We start from the raw sequence: 25,597 nt of genomic DNA, 5'->3' as shown, positions 1-25,597 counted from the left end.
GTTACCCAGTGCAGAAAACATGGTTCAGCCATCCATTTCCTATATCGCTTCCTCTGTTCACGGCGATGACAGAAGCCTGGACCCTTGCCCAAGGGTGAGAAAGGTGGACTACACCCTGGACTGGTTGCTAGTCAATCACAGAGCAGTTGTGAGATGGAGTGGAATCAGATATTGAAAGCACTATTCCACCAATGGCCCAGAGCAAGGTCCATAAAAGCAGGATTGGGTTGATAACACTAACCTCAACCCCATCAGTCCCCCTTGGGATAACGTACAAAATTTATAGTGATCTATGACATCTGGAAAATTACGCAGACCCACTACAAAAACAGCTACAAACATTTTTTCATCCGTCTTCGTTTCATTAACATGGCTTGGTGCTGTAATATCTACAGTGTATGCATTGTATATAGCTCTGCTGCTAATAGCTGCTCGTCAATACATTAGCACGCAGAGGTCCTGGCGAGGTCAGCAGCAGTCTGGAGCCTCGTGTGTGTGTGGTTGTGCACTCCTGGTGTGTTTATGTGCCTCTGTGCACCTTACTCGCTCAGGTGCTGGTTGTAAATCTGCCTCAGCCTTCCCGGGCCTGCTGAGGGCACGGCAGGGGCGGCCGGGGTTTTACCTCCTTCAAAGATGGGGGAGGGGATAGGAGAGGGTGAGGTGGGGTGGTCAAGTGAGAGATAAATCAGGGAGGGGGGCTTAATGAAAGCTCAGAAGGCTCAGATAATTATGGGACTGGCTGATAGAAATCAGGCTCTTTCTCAAAGAAGTCAATTAACCCGCTTCCCTTCGTGCCCTAATTATGCTGCTCCACTGGTTCTTTACAGTCATGCTCAGCTCAGTATGCAGACTCATGCTCCAATTGTGTGGTTTTAAATGGTGTTTTTTTTTTTTGCCATTAGTCTTACCATCCTCTCATTGAAGCTGCATTTGCACCTAAAGTTGCAGAAACTTTGCACAGCAGCCATATGCAAAAATGTCTGCAAAATATTTGTTGGAAGGATTCCAAATATTCATTGAACGTCAGGGTATAGATAACATGACTCTTTACTGCTGCAAAACAAAAAAAATTGCATCTCTGATATGTTTATATGTTTTAGAGCAGGGGTCACCAATGCGGTGCCTGCAGACAACAGGTAACCCTCAAGGACCACATAAGTAGGCCGCAGGCTTTTCCTACAAATAGCTCATTAGCAATGGGAGATTGTGATTTTCTAGGAACATTGTAAAAGTGATCCTTTAAAAATGTGGAAACGTGTGTTTCCTAATCATTATGATAAATCCCGAACATGATCAGTATCTTTACACAAATGAATATAATTCATTATTAATATCATATAATAATACAAATTTTAAATGTACTTTGAGTAAATTTGTTATTTCAGAAGTGTGTATCAGACTGGTCGCCCTTCACATTAATCTCAACCCAAGAAGTAGCTCACAGTTTCAAAAAGGTCCCCTGTTTTAGAGAACATGTAGAGATCACTTTTTATGATTTTTTTTTTTGTTAAGGTTGGGTGATCCAAAAGGTCAATTTTAAGTTCAACTAAAACAAAAGGTCAAAAGGTTTCTAATATATACAAATTTTCGGAATGATTGCAGATTTGGAATCGCTGTTAAATTCTCTTTCCAACAATGCCTGCTTTGTGTCGACCCAGAAATCCGTGAGATCAAAGTGTTGAAAATGTTTTGCCGAAAATGTCCAAATTCAGAAGGCCATAGCTCCCAAACCCCTGCTCTGAAAATTGGAGATTTAGTTTTGTGCCATCACAATCAACAGGGACAGCACGTTTCATTAAAAGTAAAATATGCACGGTTAAAATTGTCCGATTTTTGTGGTGATTTGGCATGGAACGACCAAGGAATAAAAATTGAGCACTAGTTCCCACAGACCAAACAGTAAAAAATCATCCAAAACTTCCTAGTTCACCTGCCACGCAAAAATAGAGTACTGGTCAGAGCCAGAAGTGGGCTCCTCGCCAAGAGTCATCTGGTCATTAGAGAACTAGAGGCTACATTGATGGCTGTGGTCAGGGTAAATAAGCAGTGTAGTAGAATGTCAACATGACCATGTGGCCTATTTCACAGCACCCACTGTTGACATAACTGCTCTCTTATCTGGGGTGTGGAAAGCCTGACCCCACAATAGAATATGGTGCCAGAACAAATACAGTAAAAAAAAAAAAAAAACATCCACATACACACACACCATAAGGGAATGTGTCTAATGGTATTACAAAGTTGCCGGCGACATCAATGTGGCTTTAAAGAATATGCAATCAAGCCAGGCAGAGCGCAGGCTTTTCATGGTCTTATACTGTGAGCTCCTCAAATGAATGGAGTGTTTGGGTCTTGGTAATCTGGGTGAAGGTCCCACTCCGCTCCACCTGGTAACTTTCGAAGGCCAGACAGTCGAGAGTACAGGAAAGCAGCACTGGTTTGTGAATCAAAGCCACGTTCAAGTACCTGTGTGTCAAATGCTTATATTTCAGTGTCAAAACATGTCAGCGGATGCTCTCGTACTCATCGCCTTGGTAGTAACTCCTCTTTATTCATCTCTTCTATTCCTCTTCATCCCCTCTTCTGCCTCCTCCTCCCCCTCCACCATGGTGGCCTCTGACTGGATTGTTTGCATTGTGATAATCTGTTGAAAGCTGCTGGCGCTCACTGGAAATGTGCTTCCTTCCTCTCTAGCTGGTTTCACCATACCTGTATTTACAATTGTGCTACAGCTCGATGTCCAGCCGCTCGAGCTGAACACGCCAGAGATCATACTATTTTGAATTTTGCACTTGAAAGTTACACAAAATGCACATTACACGATACCTTGGAATCAGCCCTTCACCAAAGTCACCAAACACTTAAATACAAGAACGTCAGGAAGAAAGTGAAGTGGACTTCTATTCAAAGCCACAGTTGTGCCTTGTTATCAAACTAAAGATAGGGCCTTTTGTTTTTAAATTTGGTGGTTTGCTGCATGTGTTAATAATCTTGGTCATTCAATGTAAGACTTAATATTTTTAATTTTATTGTACATGTACTCCCCCTTCCAGGCACCATCGTCTCCTTGCAGCAATATAGTAGCTTTCAACAGAAGGGTTGACTGTTGGTTAGCACATTTTGAGAGCAAAATGTTTTTTGGCCACCATCATTGTGTCTCATTGTCTCAACGCTAATGTCTGTTTGGCTTCTTTTACCCTGCAGATGTGCTTGTTTAGCAATGGATAACAGTGTAGCTAAACTACAACTAAAGCGATGCGCATGTCGCTAAATTAATACTACTCTTACACTGTTATGTTAACAAAAAGAAATAAACTGGCTGCAGGCATTGGCTCGCACATGTGACTTAATATTGCAGTTGTAGTTTGTAGTGCCGTTTTATAGAACCAAGTGGAAGTACACCTGTGGTGGCTTATTGTCTTTTTAGCAAATCAGTTTCCCAATGCAAACTTTATGAATGAATGTTTATGAACAAGCAATCAAATGCAAGCAGCTGCAAACAGATGATGCAAGATGCTTGCTACTGGCTCGAAGAGGGAGGCGCAGGACGCCGGCCTGATAAAAAAGATTACTTAAAATTGTAGCTGTGCAGCTGACTGGCTATACATAGTAGCCATGTGCAGTTGATCACAATCCCTTTTCCTGTCCCCTCACTTTGACCTTGGATACCGCCAATCTCGCACTCTTGGCCGTTAAAGCGCGAATCAACCCATCCAGCTGGGGTTCTTTTTATGACGCCTCCCTTTCTCGAGGTTTCAAATCATCTGTGACGCTGACCTTTTCATCTGTAAAAATGGAAAGGCCGCTAATTTTTACCAACTTCCTCCTACAATGTGGTCCGGCAGATGTCCTGCTGGCGGGAGCTACGATATAACTCAACCCCTCATTGCCGGATGAATGTTTTCTTATTTTAAAAAACAAATTTATTGTGTGATTTGGATGACCTCGTATGCAGTTCAAGTGTAGGCCGCAGCAGTGGGAAGAATGTGTTATCCGCGTTGGCTTTGCTGAAGTACTGTCCCAGAAAGAGATGCACAAATGCGCTTTACAAGGTAACTATGCGCATGATGTGGCATTGGCTACGCAGCACCTTCTCTCCTTTCGTCTGAAGCTTATCAAGTAGCTAGAAGAGTTAAATATTTCTCTTTTGTTCTCCGCATGAACTCAAAATTACACTGAGGGGATCCGCAAGACCTTGGGCTGGCTGCTCGGCGGCTTTCAGCTCTCTTATCTTCTTTGTTCCGTCTCTGTGCCTCTGACAAGGCACATCAGATGGAGAGAAGCCAGGGCTCTGCTTTGTCTTGCACATACACTCTCAGACTTGATCATATTAAGGGCAAATGGGGACAGAACCAAAAGGACAGGAGCAATGTGTGGATTTAAAAGAGTCCCAAATGTCCAGCTCGTGACCTAAAAAGGGGAGTCACTGATGGATGTGTGAGGGAGGGAGAGTCAAAGGACTCAAAATGACAGAACATTCCAGCAATTTTTGGTTGATGGTCTCACAATAGGATGCTGATTTACGACTGAGTGTCGACCTGCGACTCCCCATAAAAAAAAAGACGTTCATTATCCTCGCAGGATAAACTGATGGACATACAAGAAACACACAAACCGAAAAAGTGCTTAAAACCCCCAAAATATGAACAAAAAAGGCCACTTTGAAGCACATACTTGATGGCAGCCGAGGGAAGAGATCAAGGTGATGAGGAAGTGAAGGAATATGAGTTGAACAGTAGGGGGGATGATGAAAAGGGTTAGAAAACGGGATGAAAGTAAAAAGAGGAAAGACTGTCCAAAAACCTGCCGATGAATCAAGATGCTGGTGGATTTATATGGTGCTGATTCAATTGTTGTCCATTAAGCTTTACGCAGCATGACAGCAGTGGGGTTGATTTGACCTCACTCAAACCCACTTCAGAGATTGACAGAAGACACGAGACTGTGGCGCAAGGGTACCATCCACCCACGCCCACGCACTGCCTTTGCAAAAGCAGATCCATCTACCAGAGAGGGAGGCTAGACCACCCAGGACGGAGTCGTCAAAGAGCCACTTTCATGTGGCATGAGCATGTGTGCGGTGCGAGGGAGCGATCTCTAAAAAAACACTCAAATACTTTTTTACTGCCTCCTGTACGGCGTCATTACCTCTGATCGCTACGGAAAGACTGTGCCAGCGTGGAATAGTGGAGCCGTATGATCACCCCCAGGGAGGGGAAAACCTGCTCAGTCAAACCACATCCCAATTAACTAATTACGTTCAAAACCTAACAGGGGACTCATCTGGAGGAATAGTGCTGAGCGCATGTTTAAATCTGCCTTTGTGTGTGTGCTCATCACCTGGCCACGTAAACGGATCCAGTCCTAACCTAAAACCAAGGGATATATAGACATCAAAATACGCACAGCTTTTTCAACTGATATTTCCAGTGGAATAAGAGAACGACACCAGTCCACAAGCCTTTCTGACACACCTCGTATGTCACAGAAACTCAGTTCGGGAAGCATCAAAAGATTTTTTTTTTTCCTGTGGCACTTATTCTAAAAGAATGTCTTGACATGGCTTTTTCAAAGAATTGGAATAGATACTGAAAGTTGCACGAAGTAGAAAGCTGGAAGACTCCAATCTCACCATGAGCTGAGTCAGTCAGTTTAGGTGGAATGTTTTTTAATTTTACGTCTTACACTTTTTAAAAATAAGACTGTTGAAAATTAGATAAACATAATGGTCTTCCACAACGCGAATTGTCTTCACAATTCACATTGGTCTTTAAAGTGAAGTTGCCGTATAAATGTTTCTACATTTCATACATTTTTCTTTGCTAAGAATGCTGTTAATGTGTTCTGTGTATCACCTGGGTGAGTGGAAACATCCAGTCTGAGCATAAAACCGATGAATTTACAGAGGTTCTCTTCATCCGGCAGTGACTTAACCTGAATTTGCTCTTGTGCCTTGTGACAATTTTTTCTTTTGTTGCTGCACACACCATTTTATTGCTCCCCATTTGTAATGTTGAAATGTCGCATGTCAGAACCATCATAAAATCGAAGACCCCCTACAACTTCTTTTTTCTGTGCATCACCTGGCTAGGCATGAGGTAACATCCAGGGTCCTATTTTCATGCTCAAGTCTAGCACAAAGCGCAGTCTAATTGTGCACATGGGTAGAGTTCTCTTTCTTTTGGTCTTTTGATTGACGAGTGCAGAGAGTAAATGGTAGTTTGCCTGCTGTGGAATGGAATCCCGCCGACTCGAGCCAATCGAAGCGTCTCCCCTCATTAATGCATTTAAATTCAGCAGAGAGAGGTACACGCATCAGAGGGAGGCACACGCACAGTCTATACGCAGAAGGTCTCATTGGAGTCCACGGAGGAGATCGACACTTGCAAAGTGCATTTACAGTTAAAGGAACCGGAAGTAGATCTCGAGACTTGCGGTTGCGGATGATGTAATCGTCCACACAGGTGACATGGGCAATTGTAGAGCGCTTGGCACCCCCCAAATGTGCATCTATGTTTGTCCTCCCACTTATTGTCACAGAATTGCAAGATGCGTTTTTAGGCCTGCCCACAAAAATAGAGTCTTTGGTTTTAGATTATAATAACCAATGAATATCAATCATCAATAATATATCCAGATTTGTTTGTCATATTACCAGGGGAAGGTATAGAACAATGGCATGACCATTTTGGGATCTAAAATGGTTGTTTCCTGTTGGGCCCTCATATTTGGTCCTGCAGATGGGGTTTAATGCGTGCCAAATGCAAGGTTGAGTGCCCCGCCATTGGCCCACTGGAGTCTCTTTACAACATTGCATTTTGGACCTGAGGCTACAGTGTTGTCTCTCTCGTTGAAAATGTGCCTCGGGCAGAGTGTTTGTGACTTCGCCACAACGAGCATGCATTTTATCCCCACGTTCAAGAGGGGAGTTGCTGCGCTTGCCGCATTACACCAATAAAAAGATTTGTGGTGTGTATGACACAATTGGAGCCGGGCTGATTTGAGCCCTGAAGCCAAATGCAGTGTGTTAGGAAGCCGACTGACAGCTCCGGAGAGAGCGTGAGGTGAGAAATCCCTTTCTGAATCTGCACTGATATCTTTGTACTTTTTTGGGAGGGCGGGACCTTTATCTGAAGGCCATGACAATTTAAGTTCATGCTTGATTAACTGTGTGTGCGTGGATGAAAAACAGGGTGAAGGAAGTCTTGGATGTCAGTGAATGGTCTGAAGGGTGAAGGACTCCCCCGACGCTTGTGCGGCCCCGAAGGATTCCTCCCCACTTCCTCTCTAAATACTCATCCCTACTACAATGCTGGGAAGAAATGTGTCATTAACAGGGGAGACCAAAATAATGTTTATGGGCTCAAGCAGCTCTGAAATCATTTTCCATATCAGTGCAACTGCATTGGCCCTGTGGGGGAGTAAATCTGATTTTCTCCTCCCTGTGCCAATGGGAAACATCATGGGAAAGAAAACAGATTGGATTGTTAGAGAGATGGCCTGGCGCAGCTGTGGGCGTCTTTATGTTTGGGTGTGTTGCTGTCTGTGTGTGCGTGTGTGAAAGAGAGTGTGTGCAGGGGGAAGAGGAAGAAAGAAATCACAATTTTAAAAGCGGATGTTTAGCATGCGTGCGCGAGATGGATGAGCTCCACTATGATAATGGTGATTTTATGCCTCGGGAATAACGATCCGGAACGTAGGAAAGGGCTCTGAAAGCGTCTCATGTTACAATAGGTCAGTTAACAAGCCCGCTCAACAAACGTTTGGACAGGTAGCAAATGGCTTTCCTTGTGGAGGTGTAGAACTGCTCTGCATACAAAGAACAACGTGAGAGCTTGCAAGCCAGGCCTCCTGCATATTATCTTAACCAAGAGACAGACACTTTAGATTGGCTTTAACAGCCAGTCCAGGGTGGGGGAGTTGCTTAATAAAGTACAATGGAACTAAGGTGCTTGGAGAGTAAACACTCTGTAATGAGCTCAGACCAAAAGTATAGCACTCTGGTCTGGTTTAATATTTCCTTCCTTTGACATCATAAACATTCTCATGAAGGCACCGTTACACGACTCTCTGTGGAGACCTTGCTTTTCTTGCCTCAGCTATTAAACCAAATCTGTGCGGTGGGTGTGGGAAGTTTGAGTGTACAAGTGTGGGTGGGTGGTGTAAAAAAGGAGGTAATGGGCCTTGTCCTGGTCTCATCCTGTTGCTGTTTCGAATCTGTCCTCCCACTCCCTCCTCTGTCCCAGCATGGAATGTCTACTTGTTCTCTTCCAGTGAGGCCAATGACTCAACACATTACTACATTTTCTCATGGACCAAGCACCACTCAACATCAGTCACAAAGACAAGCTAAAACTGCACTTACCTTCAAAAAGCACCTTCCAATAGAAAACTGGCCGTAATAAACACAATTGGATCATTGACACAGGAACCCTGGTTTACTGTTTTTGCGGCCTATGATATTGATCGGTATTACAGTCCACAGTCTTGCCCACAATTAAAGGTCTCCCTAGAAGTGCAGGTTTTCTCCCACAGTCAGAAATCAGAAGACTCTGACTTGCCCAAATGTGTAAATCAGAGTGTATACTTGTCTGTCAAACTATGTACCGTGTGATTGACTGACGACCAGTCCATGATCTCCCTCTCGTCTTGTCCAAGGTCAGCTAGAATAGGCTCCATCTCACGTGAAACCCTAAACAGGATAGGTGATATAGAAAAGGAGTTTCCTCTCTAGTGGACTTAAGAAACATCCCCTGACTCAAATTTAGTCTTTCCAAAATGACTGCCTGGTCCATGTCAGCACTGATGCTGTGTGAACACTTACTCTTTTTGCTGTGATTCTCAGAATTTGAGCACCACATGGAAAATGGACTTGGCTGCGAACAGGCAACAGTGCCAGCCGAAAATAACAACCACGGAAAAGAAAAGAGACAGAAGGCGCCTCTTAACTGTTGAAGTAACTATAGAAAACTGAGGAGTGTAAAAAAAATCCGAAATTATCCAGGGTATGAGTTGAGGAAAACATCTTAAAAAATATTTTGGGGGGGTAAAATGCAGGCAGAATATACTTTGCATGCTCACTCCATCCTAACTAAAAAAGATGATTTCCAACCTGTTTTCCCTATTGATACCTTTGCAAGGACATATCTTGTCCTTGTTTTTTCGATATGGTGGTTCAGCACAACCTTTTGAGGCATTTTTCAATTGTATATGTATGATGCTTCAGGTAGAGGGGAAAACAATCTCAGCATGCCTTTAGCGTGCCATTAATCACAAGAGAGTAGCTGACCAAGGAAGCACTACATGCGCGTGAGCCCCTAAAAGTCCCTGACACCACCATCTACACTTGGCTTAGCTCTCGGCCTTACCCATCATCTGGATGTTTCCCCCTGTAGTATAGAAAATCTCTCTCACTTTCCTCTACCGTCTATTCTTCCAATTGCGTCTCCTGTTTCTTTTCCTCCCCCGCATAAAATGACCACATCCACTAAACTCAGTCCACAGGCATGCAGAGTGGAGAGTGTCGGGGGCGTGCGCTGCTGGCACTTTCCCCCACCCTTGCACTGGGCCCTCTAACAGGACTCCAGCGCCTGCTCACTCATTTAAGTATGGACGAGCCTCCAACAGAAAAACGTGGGACTGTCTCTTACGTTCAGCCCTCGTGTTTGGTCACGCTGCTGCCATCCAATCCCAAAACACATCAGGGGTGTGAAGTAGGGTTGAAGTGTTTCTACCCTTTCACCAAGTGGTACAACGTTTTGTCATAGTAAACCGCAATATAGGGGGTCTAAGGGAGTGGCCATAGCAGTGTCTGCTATGTAAATAATGCAGCAAAGGACTTGAAGGTCACCCAGCATTATGTTGTTTTATCTTTGTTGTCTATGGTAAATTGTGTGCTTAGCTCTACCCTTTAGAAAACATTGCTCCTGTGGTTGGTACCCCCTAAGGGTGAAAACCCCCCCTGTACGGATACATTTTTGTGCATAATACAAATTTTGATCATTACGTATGGAACAAAGCTGGAGAAAACTAGAACAAAGATGTCTGTGACAATTGTGCGAAGCAATCTGGCTACCAATTGAGTTAATGTTTTCAAGATGACTGTTCGAAGGAAATCCCCCCCCCCTCACACCCCCACCACCCACTTGAGTAGCCATTTAAAATTCCCTGTGTGTTTTATTGTGAGGAAGTCGATGCTGGGTTAGTCAGCGGCCCTCCTTGGTGGTGTGCACAGTCTGTCGGAGGCCACCGATGTATGCAGTATTTGCCCAGTTCAATCCGCTTACTGGTGTACAAAAATGTTGCACTGATTAAGGGACATGAGGTATTAAGTGGAAAGTTTTTGGGCAGTCAGATGAGCAACACACTCAGAGTCTGGAGGGAAACTAACAAAACCTTTGTGATGTTTTTACTTGGTAAGTAAACATTTTTCTTAATTCTTGTTTGATTCTTAAAAAACTTAAGCTAATCCAGTTGCTAAGTCAGGGAACTGAAGAGTCCTATCCTTAATGGCGGTAGCACAGTTCAGATATTGAACACAAATTTTCTAACATCTTGTCTTGCTTTGTCGGATAATATCAAAGACAGCTGTTGCACTCAGTTTGATGTCATCAGTTCATGGAATACAAGAAGTTGGAAAGGAGCGTGTGCTAGAACATCATAAGCCCAGAGACCTGATGCTATAAGGTCTTCTGATCATGCAACCTCAACATGAGTTTTCGCACATTAGTAGACAGGATAATGCGACATCAACTTACCAGATTTTCATGAAGCTTTTTGAATGCCTAAGAATCAACCTTGGAGATAGTCTTGTTTCATCGAGTGTTATTCTAGTCTTAACTGTGAGTTGGTAGATAGGGTGTTGCGTGTTTCTACTTTGTAACGTCTGTCTTGGTCACTTGCTGATGACTGTTGTCACACCTGCAATATTCCCATCATCTCGTTAAACTCTCTTTGGTGGAGTTTAAGGTAGCCATCACTCTGACCAAATGCATCCCCCTGCCGTTGCTTTAATGGTGAGCATTCAGTCTCCGTGCCTCAAGCTCTGGTTCTCTTTTGTTCCCATGACAACGGGGCCTTTATCCTCCCTGCCTGCTGCTCACTCCGAACTGTCCATGGGGGCCTCCAGTCCATCTCCTTATGAATATGTGTGATGCTGCTGTTAGGAACAAACTGAGCTTCATCGTCCCTATATATCCAGTCAACACCTCCACCTCCAGACGTTTGTGTTGCACATTCGATTTAGGATTGCTCAGACTGGGAGGTGTATACAGCTCATAAAATGTTCCCTTCTGCCTTAATTCCCTAATGGGATTAATCTCTATCGGTGTGAGGAATGAGCACCAAATCAGTGCCTATACAAGTGCCCAACTGGCACCACTCAAGAACTGGAGCTGAAAATAGACAGAACATCGACACAGAGTTGGCTTGGTGTCAGCTGGCTCCTCAATAATCTGCTAAGCAAGCAAAAGTGGAAAGTTAACGCACTGATTTTCAAGTGACCCCCAATAACCCCTGTTCTTCACTACTTCGGATGGCTCCCAGACCACTTTTACAATGCGCACCCTCTTCAGCAGCAACACCTCCAATTCGTTATGCTTCATGTTGTCACAGAACGAAGCAGACCATAGACGACTCTAATGCCGCTTTTCCATTAGCCCTGCACGACACGCTACCACACCACACAGTACGGAACGGCACTACACGGCCTCCATTGCCTTTCCACTGCAGCAGGCGCGCGGCGGGAAGGGGGCAGGATCATTTGAACTGTCCAAGCCAAGCTTGCACTCCCACAGTGCATGCGGCTCGCCATAACATTTCACGAGTGGCAAGTCGCGCCAACATTGGACCATATTCACAATTTCATATGGACCACCATGGATGAAATATTGCGATCTTGATTTCACGACTGGCTCGCGAAGCTATTTCTGAATGGAGAGCTCAGCCCATTCATTTAACTGCCGCTGGAGCTCTCATTCAAGTGAATGGGAACATACGACTAGGCGAGCGGTGTGCATTCGCGATTTTTTAAAACCACAATCATTCCAAATCCTTCCACAAGTACCTTTTAAATTGTAAATATAGTTTAGCGTTGTTGTAACACATTATTATATTTATTGTATAAACTGTATTTTTATGACTTTGGCGAAGACCCGGGGGCGCCTCTTGCCTGGCTTGCATAAAATAAGGAAATGGACGTGTTCCACGGCGTTGCTTACTGCGTTGTTGTCGACCAATCAGATGGCAGTGACGACACGGCCCTGCTCGGCGTTAGGCGACCGGCGCTGCAGAACCACCTCCGAGATGGTTCTAAAAAGCAGTTCCGTTGTAACTGCTCGGCCCCGAAAAAGTCCGATGGAGACGCGGACATCCGGGGACAAAAAAATGCCGCTTCGGTGTGGAACCGGTCCAGTGGAAAAGCGCCATAAGTGGCATGATGAGGATTAAGAAAACCAGAACATGGACCTATGATTCCAATTTGAGGATGGCGTCACAATACAGATTAGATTATTGCAAGGTCTGATCCGGTTCGTTTTGATAAATGGGGCCACCTTGTCGTCTCAGAGGTTTTTCATCAAGTACTGCTCTTCCATAAATGTCTTGTTGCTTGACATCCAGACACTCCTTTTCTGTGTTTTCTCCCTTGTCATCCTCGCAGAGACACCTTTCTCCGTTGCTGTGCACAAAAAGGCCTTGCTGTCACTCCCGATGTCTCTCTAACCCTTTCTTTTTCTCCAGGGCGACACTGTTAATAATGCAAGAGGATTAGCTGATTTATGTGAGCCGGAGGCACTGAGGAGGCTTGGGTACCTCGAGGGGAAATGAGCAGAAAAAAGGCCAGGATAGTGTATATATGGTGATGGCAACGTTGTACAACAGTTGTGGGTATCTGAATGATGCGGCCTGGATGTGTGCCTGGCAACCATGCTGGCAATAATCCACCCCCCACTGTCCTCAACCCCCCACCCCTGTCTTCTTTGGAGCTGTGACAGGGCTTTACTGCAGGCACTCGGGTGATTTGAGGTGGCACCAGAGATGGAGGCGATAGGGGTGGGGGTACAAGCCAGGAAAGCTACGACATTGTAGCGCGTCAGCAGGCTGCTGCACAACGCCTCCTGTCACTAACACCTATTCCAGACTGCCTGAATCACTGTACCACATAACAATGATAAAACAGCAGTCCCTTTGTTAAAGACAGAAATTTCCCAGGTTTGTTGGGGGAACAACTCTCCGTGCCAATATTTCACCTTGGATGAAGTATCAAAGCTAGGACAATACTTTTGTAAATGGTAAATATCAGATTGGAGGGAAATGAAGTTTCACAAAACACACATGTCGAAAGCACTGTCAGAAAATTATTTTGCACATCACAATTAGGGCTATCAAATATTTTTTAGAAGCAATTAATCTATCAATTATTCCATTGATTAATCAAATAATGGAATACAATTTCATTTTTCTTCCCCATTACTGTTGCTGTTGATACAATTATTTTGGTTTGGTTCAGATGTCTTATTTTGAGTCATCATAAAAGATAAACAGTCTGCTTTCATTATGGACGAATCAGGCGGAGAGTTAGAGAATAACTACCGTTGAGAGGTTGAAATCAGAAGATTTGGATAATTTGAAGTTAAACAATAGCTCGAACGATTACAAAAATTATTATTGCACTCTATTAAAATAGTTGTTAATTTAATAATCGATTAGCTGCCGAGGCGGCACTGTGGATGACTGGTTATCACATCAGCCTCCCAGTGCAGAGGTCGTGGGATTTAATCCAGCCCTCATGGGTGGAGTTTGCATGTTCTCCTCGTGCCTGCGTGGGTTTTCTTCGGGTACGGGTTTCTTCCACATTCCTAAAAAATTTCCATGGTAGGTTAATTGAACACTCTGAATTGTCCCGCGGTGTGCTTGTGAGTGTAAATGATTGTTCTTCTGTTTGCGCCCTACGATTGTCTGGCAAGCACTTCAGGGTGTACCCCGCCTACTGCCCAAAGACAACTGGGATAGGCTCCAGCATGCTCGTGACCCTCGTGAGGACAGGCGGTTCAGATAATGGATGGATGGATTAGTTGTCGATTAATTGGTTCATTTTGACACCTCTAGTCACAATGGACGCTGTTCGTTGCAGTCTTTCATCTATCGCTGATTCTTAGACGTCATGTCTGTGTGTGATAGCATTATAGCCTCTGTTTGCTGTGCTCTATGTAAAAAGAACTCTCTTCATGAAACACAGCAGTAGATAGGGGTTGAAACATGGAATTTTGCTGTCCTTGCCAGGAAACCAAACCAAGAAATGTTCCATAAATACATGAATTAAAAAGCCATTACTTTAATTTCCGGTAGATTCTTGAATTGCTCCCCGGGGACAAATAATGCTTCTTTTTCAATTCAATTTAATAGAGATTTTAATGGAGATTTAGATTTGTGTGTGTTACTTTACATGGAAATGAGCTATAGTACATGCAAATTGTGGCTTCACATGAAGCTGTCTACATGGGGTCCAATATGATTTACACACAGCATTCCCAGCACAACGCAGGATACACACGTGTGCATGAGTGCTGCCTTCATACATAAGCAAGACACTTCACGGGCGTTCGACTTGGGTGTGGGTAGTGGGCAAATAATAGCAATGCAATTTAAGCATTGTTTAATGAGTGTGTTTTCCCTGGCTTGCCCAGCAATGCATAATAGACAATCAGCACCACAATACCATCCATATTCGTCGTTGTTACAACTGGTCAATTACTCATTGCAATCTTGTTTAACACACACTTCCAGCAGCCAGAGACAGATTTCTTTGCTGGTGCAAATATTACGGCAGAGAACAAGGACTAATGCGATGCTAAGCGTCAGAAACTGAAGGAACTGGGAGACGATTGTCATTTATCACCAGTGTAACAAGAGGTGATGTAATTGTGAAGCAGAAGCCACAAAGGAGAAAGTAATAGACCCTGATGAGGCCCTTCCTTCATGTTTTTGTTTTGGTGCTCCCTGTATTTGCATTGCATGCCATAAAATGGGATTGTTAACCTTTAAGAATATGGCACCAGAACAATCCTGTTAAGTTTTGGAATTAGAGAGAGAAAAAAAAGGCTTCTCAAAAAAAGATGTATTGCCACTGAAAAATATTGGATGGGGGTAGTTAAAAGAAATGCATTATTGTTTTTTTTTTTTAATGTTTGGATATATATATATATATATATTTTTTTTTAATGTCAAGTTTTCAGACTTTCCTACTATGTCTTTTAAAGTGACGGTGCGTTTATTTTTTCACATTAATAAAATAAAAGCACATTAAAGTAGTGTTCTGGTTCCTAATAAGATTTAAGGGGTTCACAAACTTATTTTATTGGATTGTAGAGTAATATTATTTATCATTAATTTATGTACAGTTAGGTGATGTTACAGCAATAGACGCATTTTAGTGCATTGGATCCCTTGAGGAACTAAATTTCTATTTTGGGATTGATTTCATTAAGGTATAGTCAAGTTTAGGATGACATAACTTGAGCTTTGAGAGATGGGAATGCTTATTACATACCACCACAAGTGTATTTTTGCTTACTGAGATGGAACCAAGAAAAATGTCTAAATTTAAGTAAAGAAAAAAAAGGGTGGGATTGTCTGATTGCTGCTGTGAAATTGCAAGATAAGAGAAGTAGAACAGATCGGTGAGAGATAATGGAGTGAGGACAGAAGAGAGAATGGAGGGAATGAGAGTAGGGGGGGAGGCACACTGGGGAACAGAAGGGAAAGTGTGTGAGAGCAAGCGGGAGCGAGCCTGTAAAAGTGTGTGCTCAGCTGTGAGAGGAGACCTCTGTGTGCCCCCAGGGAGAGGCGGAGTGAGAGGAGAGAGGACCACGACTTGTTGTCAGCGCGCATGAGTGTTACGCTCTCATCACAAACATACACGCACACATTGTGGTGCGGTCGTTCACCCCTCTCCTCGGGCCAGCGTTCAAATACGCCACAATTAATATTTACGCCTTGAAGTCAGTCAGCCTTGTAATCTACATGTAGCATTTTATTTTGGTGTCAAATTGTCTCCTTACACTCAGCATACTCTCTGCAGTACAGTATTAGGTTGTTGTCGAGCAGTAGGCTGCTACCAGGGTTGGGAGGGTTACTTTTAAAATGTATTCCATTACAGTTACAAGTTACCTGCTAAAAAAAATGTAGTTAGCAACGTAATCCAAGTACCATAATATTAAAGTAATGTAACTTGATTACTTTGGATTACTTTTGGATTACTCCAATACCGAGTATGCTCATGAAGACAAAATAAAAATAAATATCACCACAATATATATTCTATACAATGTGCCCCTGCTATTTGCGGGTGATAGGGACCCAGGGAGCCTACAAATAGCAAAAATCCTTGTGTAATTAAAAAGCATAAAGGCTATTGATTGATTGCCATATGCTGTTTTAGATAGATAGATAGATAGATAGATAGATAGATAGATAGATAGATAGATAGATAGATAGATAGATAGATAGATAGATAGATAGATAGATAGATAGATAGATAGATAGATAGATAGATCCAATGAGGATGATAATGTGTGACATTAACTGCAAAATGAACTTTCATCCCAGTCATAAGTTTAGCCGTGTATATGTTGTATACGATGTCTAAATAGTGAATTGGTGAAAGGAAGATTTGTTTGGAAGGTGTAACTCACATTATGGTTGTAGGCTAGCGGGCTAGCTAGCAAGAAGCTACAGCGCGGAGCTTGCCACTGAACTCTCAGCTCAAACTTTCGCTCTTTCAGCAAGACACGTAAGTTTTTTTTTTTAATGTAACAGAATACAGTAAAAAAAAAAATCTGTTTTTGATTGCGAGCTGCAGGCATTCTCCCAGTGCACCTGATCTCACCATCCTCGTGGTTTATTGTAGTTTTAATGTGACTTTGAGTGTGAATGGCTTTAAAAGGTGGTGCAAGGTCTGGTGAGTGATGTGGGCGCCAGTGCAGAGATATGTAGAGTTGTGCGTTGAGTGCTTCAGTGTGAGATGTGGCCATCAGCAACTTTCCTCCTTGTTCAACGCCACCATTTCAAAAATGATTTCTACAGAGAGAGACGTGATTACTGTACAGAGTGTATCTCAAAGTGACACTGTCCCTTTATACAGCAGTTCCGGTTACACATGCCCATATATGGTCAAACCATTTGTTTCCACTTCCATGAAAATGTTGACAGACATGTCAGATGTTTGTTGCTCCATTCGCTGAATGACCACAAATCAAAGGGTCTGTTTTGTCTCCTTCGTACAGGCAGTGGATTGATGGGAAATTCCTCCGCCTCCTTCATGGGGACCTTTCTGGCTAGCAGTCTTGGCTCGCCAGCTTCCCACCCGGCTCACCATTCCCGGCCGCCCTCCTCGCCTTCTTCGCCCTCCTTCCGGGGCGGACCCCATTCCAGCGCATCACAAATCTGGTTCTCCCATTCGCATGAAGGTATTTCATCAGCACACATGTGCATAAAAAACACACCCCACCAACCTCAATCCTACTGGGTGCCATTGTTCTTTATTTTTAGGCTACACTTGCTTTTTTTAAAAACTAAGCACGTCTTGTAATCGCGCCAGCTCCCGCCCTTTTATTTAGGCATCAAAATAGGCCCTAGGCCCAGTATGTTTGGGACGGAAGGCTTGTGCCACAGTTTCTGGCCAGGGACACGAGAGTCAAAAGTTCAGCCAGGGAATCTTGCGGTACTCGCAGCGCGTCAGGCGGAACGCCTCTGGAACAGCACTCGTAAATTTGGGCCAGTTTTCCTGGTGTCCCTCCCAACACTCGACATTAAAAATGACAAAACCGGGTCGCACACACGTCGCATGTGCAGTCAGTCAAATGAAAACACATGCTTTCTGTATAAGGCTGCTAAAGTATTCAGTGAATTAAAATTCTTCACTATATTGGGATATCTAATGGCTGAGCACAATAAAACCTACATTAACATGTGAGAATTTTCTTGTTTTCTGCTCTGAAACTATGACTACCTGCCAAACTGTTGCCAATTCGAAACATTTTGACATACTTAACTGGTATTCTACTGCAGAATAAATAAAATTGGTTGATTAAAATGTGTTTTGTGTAAAAAATAATAAATATAAAAGAAAATATTGTACTTCAGTTTAGGAGTAAAATAAAATATACTGTATATATTTTAATAATTAAATAAATTAAATAAAAGTAATCAATAAATAATGCACTATATTTTATATATATATATATATATATATATATATATATATATATATATATAAATAATGCACTATATTCTATATATATATATATATAGTGTATTATTTATTGATTACTTTTATTTAATTTATTTAATTATTAAAATATAAACAGTATATTTTATTTTACTCCTAAACTGAATTATATATATATATATACACACACACACACACACACGCACGCACACACACACACACACACACACACACACACACACACACATATATATACACACACATACACTTTAAACAATATGTCAATGAAATCAAAAACAATTTTCAAACTATTGACAAGACTAAATTTGTATAACATCTGTTTAACTTATAACATGAAAGTAAGGTTAATGATATACATTAGAGAACAGAATTTTCAGTTTTATTCAAATTAGGGTGATGCAAAAATGAGTACACCCCACTGAAAGTCTCTGGAGCAAAGCCCAAAAAGCCCAAATTTTAGACTACAGACGTGTACAGCTGAGTCAATTATTCATTACACAGGTATCAAGCAGACAGTTGACTATAAATTGGTGTTACTTAAAGAAAACACTTTCCCATTTCATGCTGTTAGCAATGGGACCACACGGAAGAGAAATGTCACAGGACCTCATGGCATCATGAATTCACAGCTGTATTGCTCAATTTTGAAAGAAAAGATGCTGCCATCACTCCATGCCTTTGGTCGTCGTGCACTTTTCCAACATGACAATGATCCTAAGCACACATCTAAGGCCACTGTTGGAATTCTGAAAGAGAACCAGGTGAAAGTGATTCAGTGGCCAAGTATGTCTCCTGATCTGAACCCAATTGAACACCTATGGGGAATTCTAAAGAGAAAAGTTGAGCATCACTCTCCATCCAGCATCCAGTCTCTAAAAGAGGCCATTCTTGAAGAATGGAAAAAGATTGATGCAACAAAATGTTGCCAGCTTGTTCATTCAATGCCTAGAAGACTTAGTGCTGTGATTAAAAATCACGGAGGCCATACAAAGTACTAAATTTATACATTTTTCGTGGGGTGTACTCATTTATGCATCAGCCCTATTTAAGTAAAACTGAAAAATGTGTAATCAGATTTTTATTATCAACCTTACTTCCATGTTATAAGTTAACCAGATCTATATTAAACTTGGTCTTGCCAACATTTTGGAAATTGTTTTTGTGTTCCTTGAGATATTGTTTAAAATGTTACTTTTCAAAGGGGGTTGAAACAAAACACACAACTCAGTTAGGAACAGAGCAATTTCCAGCCAGTTGTAATTCCGACGATGGTTTTATGTACCAAAAGTCTTGCCTTGGATTAATAAAGACTCGATAGTGATGGCTTAGGACGCTAACGCTACGCTACGTTATGAAACCTGAGAAAAACCCTGCGAGGTTGTACCCGCCCCGCTGCAATATGATTGGCTGCAGTGTCGCTGGAAGGATATGTCGCATATGCTATGACGCGTGCTGTAACCATGGACGCCGTCTTATTGGGTTAGCGTTCATGAGGGGGGACAAAAAGAGTTCAGTGAAAGGACCAAACGGAACACAGACAGACCGAACCGAAATTATTTAACCGATCGGCTTGAACGGTGTTCAAAAAACGATTTTCAAAAATGGTCATAGCTTGCCCTTCCCATGACCCTAATGACAACAAGCACCGTAGAAAGTTTATGTAGTCGGGTGGATGGAAATAGGTGGAAGTGGTTTTAACATTCTTACACAAGTGTATAACCCGCTGTCTAGTAAAAGTTAAAAATAATGAACTGTGTATGCACCCCGGACTACAAATGTGCAAGGATTACTCGTTTCGCCTGGGAGGCAAGTCTCTTCATATTAAGACTAAAAACAGAAGACTTTGTGGTGTGGTGTACGTTCTGTAATTGCCCTTTTTAATGTTTATGTTGTCGTATTTTCATTTAAGCTATATATCACAAACTAGTACCCTTCTGTGATGGCATCATGAAAAAGCACACACACCAAAAAAGTTTTTGTTACTTTAGAGGTCCAAGTTGTTTCAGCCTTATATCACTTTCAAATCTTTTTGTTTCATCTTAACTTCCAGTGACTACTACATAATTGGCAATCTGTTGGTAATTATGTTATCATGGAGCAACTTATGCGCACAGAGTCTGTGAATTGGTTGTATTTCAGTCATCTTGCTTTTAATTATATTTAATTATCCTGAAGTGGGGAGGTGTGGTTACTGATCAGTGGCAGCCCACATAAGCAACATGTACAGTTGTGTTTGTTATACAGTAATAGCAGTGTGCCTACCAAAGTGAATAAGGCTAAAAATACTTATGATAGCTTTAACTCTACTTCTGCCACAAGTTGCTTGCCTCCATGCAACACAGATGTGAAGCAATTCTCAGGAACCACCCATCCACCCACTTTCTGTAGCGCTTATTCTCATTAGGGTTGCGGGTGAAGCTGCTCGAGTCTATCCTAGCTAACTTTGAGTGCGAGCCAGGGTTTGGGCGATGTGGCCTAAAACACATATCATGGCTAGGTATAAATTGAAAGTGTAAAACAATTTCAGATCTCAAAAACTGAGCACTCTATGGTGCAAACAAACAACTTGTAAAACAGTGCAAATAAACACAAATTTATTTTATTTAAAATTTCCGATATTATAAATATTTCATATACGGTATATTAATGTACTTTTGACCTTCTAGGCTTCTCCTGACTCAAATAAGTGGTAACGTACTGGATTATTTCCTGTTATCAGTCAGTTGTGCTTGCTGTGTAGCTTTTATTTATTCTCTTTCCAGACTTAGATTAATTTAACAGCTAGTTTGCTGTTTTACTCTCTGATTTAACACAGTTCAATTAAAAGTGTACTGTGCAGTACTACCTAAAGACTTACTCTGGTATTTTGCGACTCTACTTTTCATATTAGCTTAGCGGTTAGCATGACTTCTCCGTCTTCGCCTCTTTTTTCTTCTTGCTCGGGATGTCACATAATTACCTAGTCCTTATCCTCTTTTTAAGATAATGGTACTTATCAGAAATGTAGCTTATTTGCCACCATGGAATCGAGGATTAGCGACTTAGAGAAGCGGCTCCACACCATGAAAGGACACTGTTGAGCTGTACTAGTTAGCCAGTCGCAGCTCAAAGCGCGGCATGTTAGCTTAGCGGCTAGCATACCCCGGGTAGTTCCCGAGTAGCTGGGAAAGCAGGGAGGGTGGATGACTGTTCAACAGCGACACATGTATGTAAGGTATGTGCATGAAGATATTTCCACAGAGGTTAGATGATGACATCATCAACAAGTGTTATCACGATAGGTCGGTAGAGTATATACCATTAGCCTAACATGTATGAAGAAGGAAGCTGTAAAACCAACACATGCCAACTACACAACATGCTAACCACTAGTCCACTGTGTTGCCCTTCTCAGAAAACACTTAGGCCGACACTATTGGTTCATTGATTCACAAGAAAGCAAAATCTACAAACATTTTGTATCATACAAGGCCGATGTTTAAAATTAAAGAGACAATGCATTTGCATGGACGGAAATAAAAGCTGTTACAAGCTATATGATTTTAACATTTAAATCATACACAAGTGTTGTGTGTATTAAAACATTGTGCTGATACTGTAGTTAAGCTCTGTAGCGAATCCTTAGCCACAGCATTCGTACAATCCAAAGTATTTGCTCTCAAAACTGAAATGGTGAACTTGAGTGTTTCTTTCCACTGTTTGATTGTCCAAGATATTCGATTCTTGTGGAAAAGTAGACTAATATTAATAAGAGTGATGATGATAATGCCAAGCCTAATAAAAGTAATGGAGGTGATTACGAGCAGGATTATTACTTGGTAGGCAATGGAAGCCATTATCTGTATTGCAGTTTAATAGCATATAACGCACTAAGTGTATGATTGAATCCAGACTGTTCATCAGCTGCATTCAGCTGGTCTCTCCTCAAGATAATTGCACATTGTCTTTTTGCGTGTTTTGCATAAAAAGCAAGTCATCAAAATGAGCAGAACAATTACCACACAATCGCGCCTCCTCTCTCTGGGTATCGGCAGGACCCCTGCCGTCAAGCATGCAAGGCACTGATGTGGGTGTCACTTCAATAATAATCACTGGATCTTTTTTCGGGGCCTGATAAAGGCTTCTTACATGCAAGTGTAAGCAGACTTGCTCACATTATCAGTCAAAATAGATCTCTAGTTTGGTCCTTGCTAGAAATAAAGTGCATTAAAAATCTAAAGATGTTATAGGATTTCATTAAGTGCAGATGTGCATGAGAAAACTGTTTTGAACCCCCAATGTCTTTGCGTGGATTTATCGACTGTTTATTAAAAACATTAACGTCAGAATGGCGCTAGGGTGCCACCCCTGCTGAGCCGCAAAGAAATAAAGTTATACAATATGGAATATTTGTGAGTTTTAAAAGTGGAATGCACCCAGGATTCATAAAAGATGACAAAATTATGAACATGTCTGCACGTGGGTTGCTTTGGCCGATAGAAAAATTGCCAAACAGGCGTCGAGTCTCTGTTGATTTTGGGCCAATTTGTGATTCAAGATGGAACACATGACATAAACTTTATCTTTTTTGGTCACAATTCCTCAAACAGTACGCAGCACCAATCATAAGTTGGCGTGCGGGGTTTCGCAGCCGATAAAGTATGCTTGTGGACTATGACATCAATGGCTTTGTTGTGGTTGTGAAGTACATAAATAAAGAAACGGCGAGAGCAGCCCACTTTGGGCCTTGGTCGTTCTCAACATGTTTCATTTATAGCGAGAGCGCCTCAGAACACTTGATTCATTGCTAGTGTCCACATTAGGGGTACACCCTCCCACCCAAAAAAGGCCAGAGTACGATTACTTCTCAAATTATTCAACATTTAGACCAGTGGTGTCCAAACTCGGTCCTTGAGGGCCAGTAGTCCTGCAGGTTTTGGATGTTTCTCTTCTCCAACACAGCTGAAGCTCATCAGGAAGCTCTGCGTAAGCCTGATAACGATCCTGTTGATTGGAACGGGTGTGTTGGAGCAGGGAAACATCCAAAACCTACAGGACTCCGGCCCTCCAGGACCGAGCTTGGACACCTATGAGTTAGACATTGCCTGCACTGTGGAATCAGTGAGTCTTGCTTAGAATCGTTAAGAGAGTCTGATGAGGCGACAAAGTGACAAATCACGAGTATCTCATCCGTGAAAACAAGGTGGCGCTCACAATAACAAGGTTAAGATTCCAGAGATGCTGTGGGCCCTTGGTGTTCGGGCTGCACAATTGATACATTTTTAAACAAGATTACAAATTTGGCTGGCATGGTTAAGCTAACCTGATCGTTTGTGATATTTACATGTACAACCCCTGGTAAAAAATGATGGAATCATCAGTCTCGCGAACGTAATAAGTACTAAAGGCATGACACAGTTTGTCACATTATTTGCTTCAATTCCGTTGGCATTGCGCTGCTCCTGGTGTGCTTACCTTCGCCTCCTGGAGGCAGTCTAATACAGACATAAAGAGAAACATGGAAACAGTCACAGGTTATTTGCCTGTAAGCCGCAGTAATATTAGGTGTTCTTCGCAAAGAGAATATGTTTGTGAGAATGTTGTATTGTCATATTTAAATATCCGTAACACAACCCAAATGCTATTCATTAACCTGTTCATAGTGTTCCTCAATTTGTTTTAGTACTAAGCTAGTAGACTTTGAAGCAAAAGTTATGTGGTTGTTTGAAATACACAACTTGTAATTCTCATTGTTTAGTTTACCTGTAAAATCCAAGTGGGGTTAGCAATAAATGGCTTGAAAGCTCAATTTAGATGAGCAAAAAAAAAAGAAAAGAAAAAAACATTACTTGGCTGTAACCAGCAGAGGTGCTGTTGATTAAGTCGAGTAGTTTAGAAGAATACTAACATGGGAAATTGAGCAACAGTCACAACAACATGACACTCTGGCGGTGTTGATATTCAGCACAATACGACACTGCCATTGAAACAAGATTTGAGAATATTCAGACAGATGGTTAATGTTCTGCTCGAATTGATCAAATGCCCAAAATATGTTTGATTGGATTTCAGTGATCCATTTGAAGCTGGTTTATCATGACAATCTCTGTAGCAATATGGACAAAACTAAGCAGTGATATTGCTACCTATTTCATGCTGCCTTCCTGAGGTGAAATGGAAGGGTTTAAATGTATTTGCTCCTTTCTCAAAGGGTTATTACATCATTCTGCCAGAACTCGCTGAAGTGGGACACTGCCATGCTCATAGTAAAGGTTTACCCAACAATTGCAGTTTCAGGTATTCAAATAATGGAGTATGACAATTGCTTTCAACACAAAAGGGTTAAGGGTGGGTGAATCTCGGGCGTTAAACGTTGGTTGCGGTTATTCCCTTGGCGGTGTTACTCCGCCTGATACTACGTCGGTACGACGCGAAAACCTGGGAAAAGTTACATTAGTTGGCTAGGGTGAAAAGCGCTGATATTCATCCATCAATTCTTTTTTAGCGCTTGTCCTCATTAGGGTCACGTGTGAGCTGGAGCCTTTCCCAGCTAACTTGGGGCGAAAGGCGGGGTACTCCCCGGACTGGTCGGCGGCCAATCGCTGGCACAAGCTTATTGTAAAAGAGATTGCTATATTAATTAAAAAAATAAAAATAAAGCCACAACGATGACAAATATGGGAATAATTATGAATAAGCAGTCAGCAAAATAAATCATTTAAATTTACTGCATGAATTAGTTTCACATTCAGTCCATTCAGATCTGATATTCTTTTTGTTTGCCACCAGTTCCTTTTTCTCCCCTTCAGTACGGAAAACGCTAAAGGCTGATGTCATGATTTATTCACCACGTTTTCCATCCAAATCCATGTGTTGGAAGCGGTTTTGCACTGTTTTATGTTTTTAGTCATTGCACTTTAAGTACAAATGTAAAAGGTGAAAGAAGAAACGCACAAAAAAATCTGCCAGTGTGTGATTGTGGCTCAAAACAAAGCAATACATGTGCTTTTCAAAGACTCCGTTTGACAACCAACTCAAAGGCAAAATTCAGGGTTCCTTGCAGGCTTCGGGCCAGCTGGCTTGGATCCAAACGATCTCTTCGTTTTTGCCAGCAATAATCTGACGCCATACTTTTCATTGATATCCACTCCATTGCCCCAACACACCTGTCTAATACACTTTGGTTTGTTTCTTCAGTTGTCCATCTTTCCCATCTGTGAGCAGTTGATGGCTTTCTCCCTTTGTGGGATTTAAAATGTCAACCTACCCCCACCCCCAAGTCGCCACCGTTCCTCTCTTGCCTCTTTAATTCTCCCACTCTGACGAGCTGGTTTGCATCCCTTCCTTTCAATTAGTCAGACCTGGAGAGAT

At 42.1% G+C, this 25,597-nt stretch overlaps 1 protein-coding gene across 3 annotated transcripts in view; it reads left to right on the top strand.

Moving 5' to 3' along the window:
* The window catches only part of bahcc1a (BAH domain and coiled-coil containing 1a), a 76,043-nt gene that overhangs the window by 25,362 nt on the left and 25,084 nt on the right, over positions 1-25,597 (top strand). For all 3 annotated transcript variants that reach the window (XM_077557109.1, XM_077557110.1, XM_077557108.1), the window contains exon 3: positions 17,283-17,465. In XM_077557109.1, coding sequence (XP_077413235.1) covers positions 17,283-17,465 — 183 coding nt within the window. The remainder of the gene's footprint in view (positions 1-17,282; positions 17,466-25,597) is intronic.

The sequence above is a fragment of the Vanacampus margaritifer genome, chromosome 2 (assembly GCF_051991255.1).
Source record: "Vanacampus margaritifer isolate UIUO_Vmar chromosome 2, RoL_Vmar_1.0, whole genome shotgun sequence".
NCBI classification, from domain to species: Eukaryota; Metazoa; Chordata; class Actinopteri; order Syngnathiformes; family Syngnathidae; genus Vanacampus; species Vanacampus margaritifer.
The sequence above is the reverse complement of the archived record's forward strand: the minus strand, read 5'-3'. Positions and strand labels throughout refer to the sequence as shown.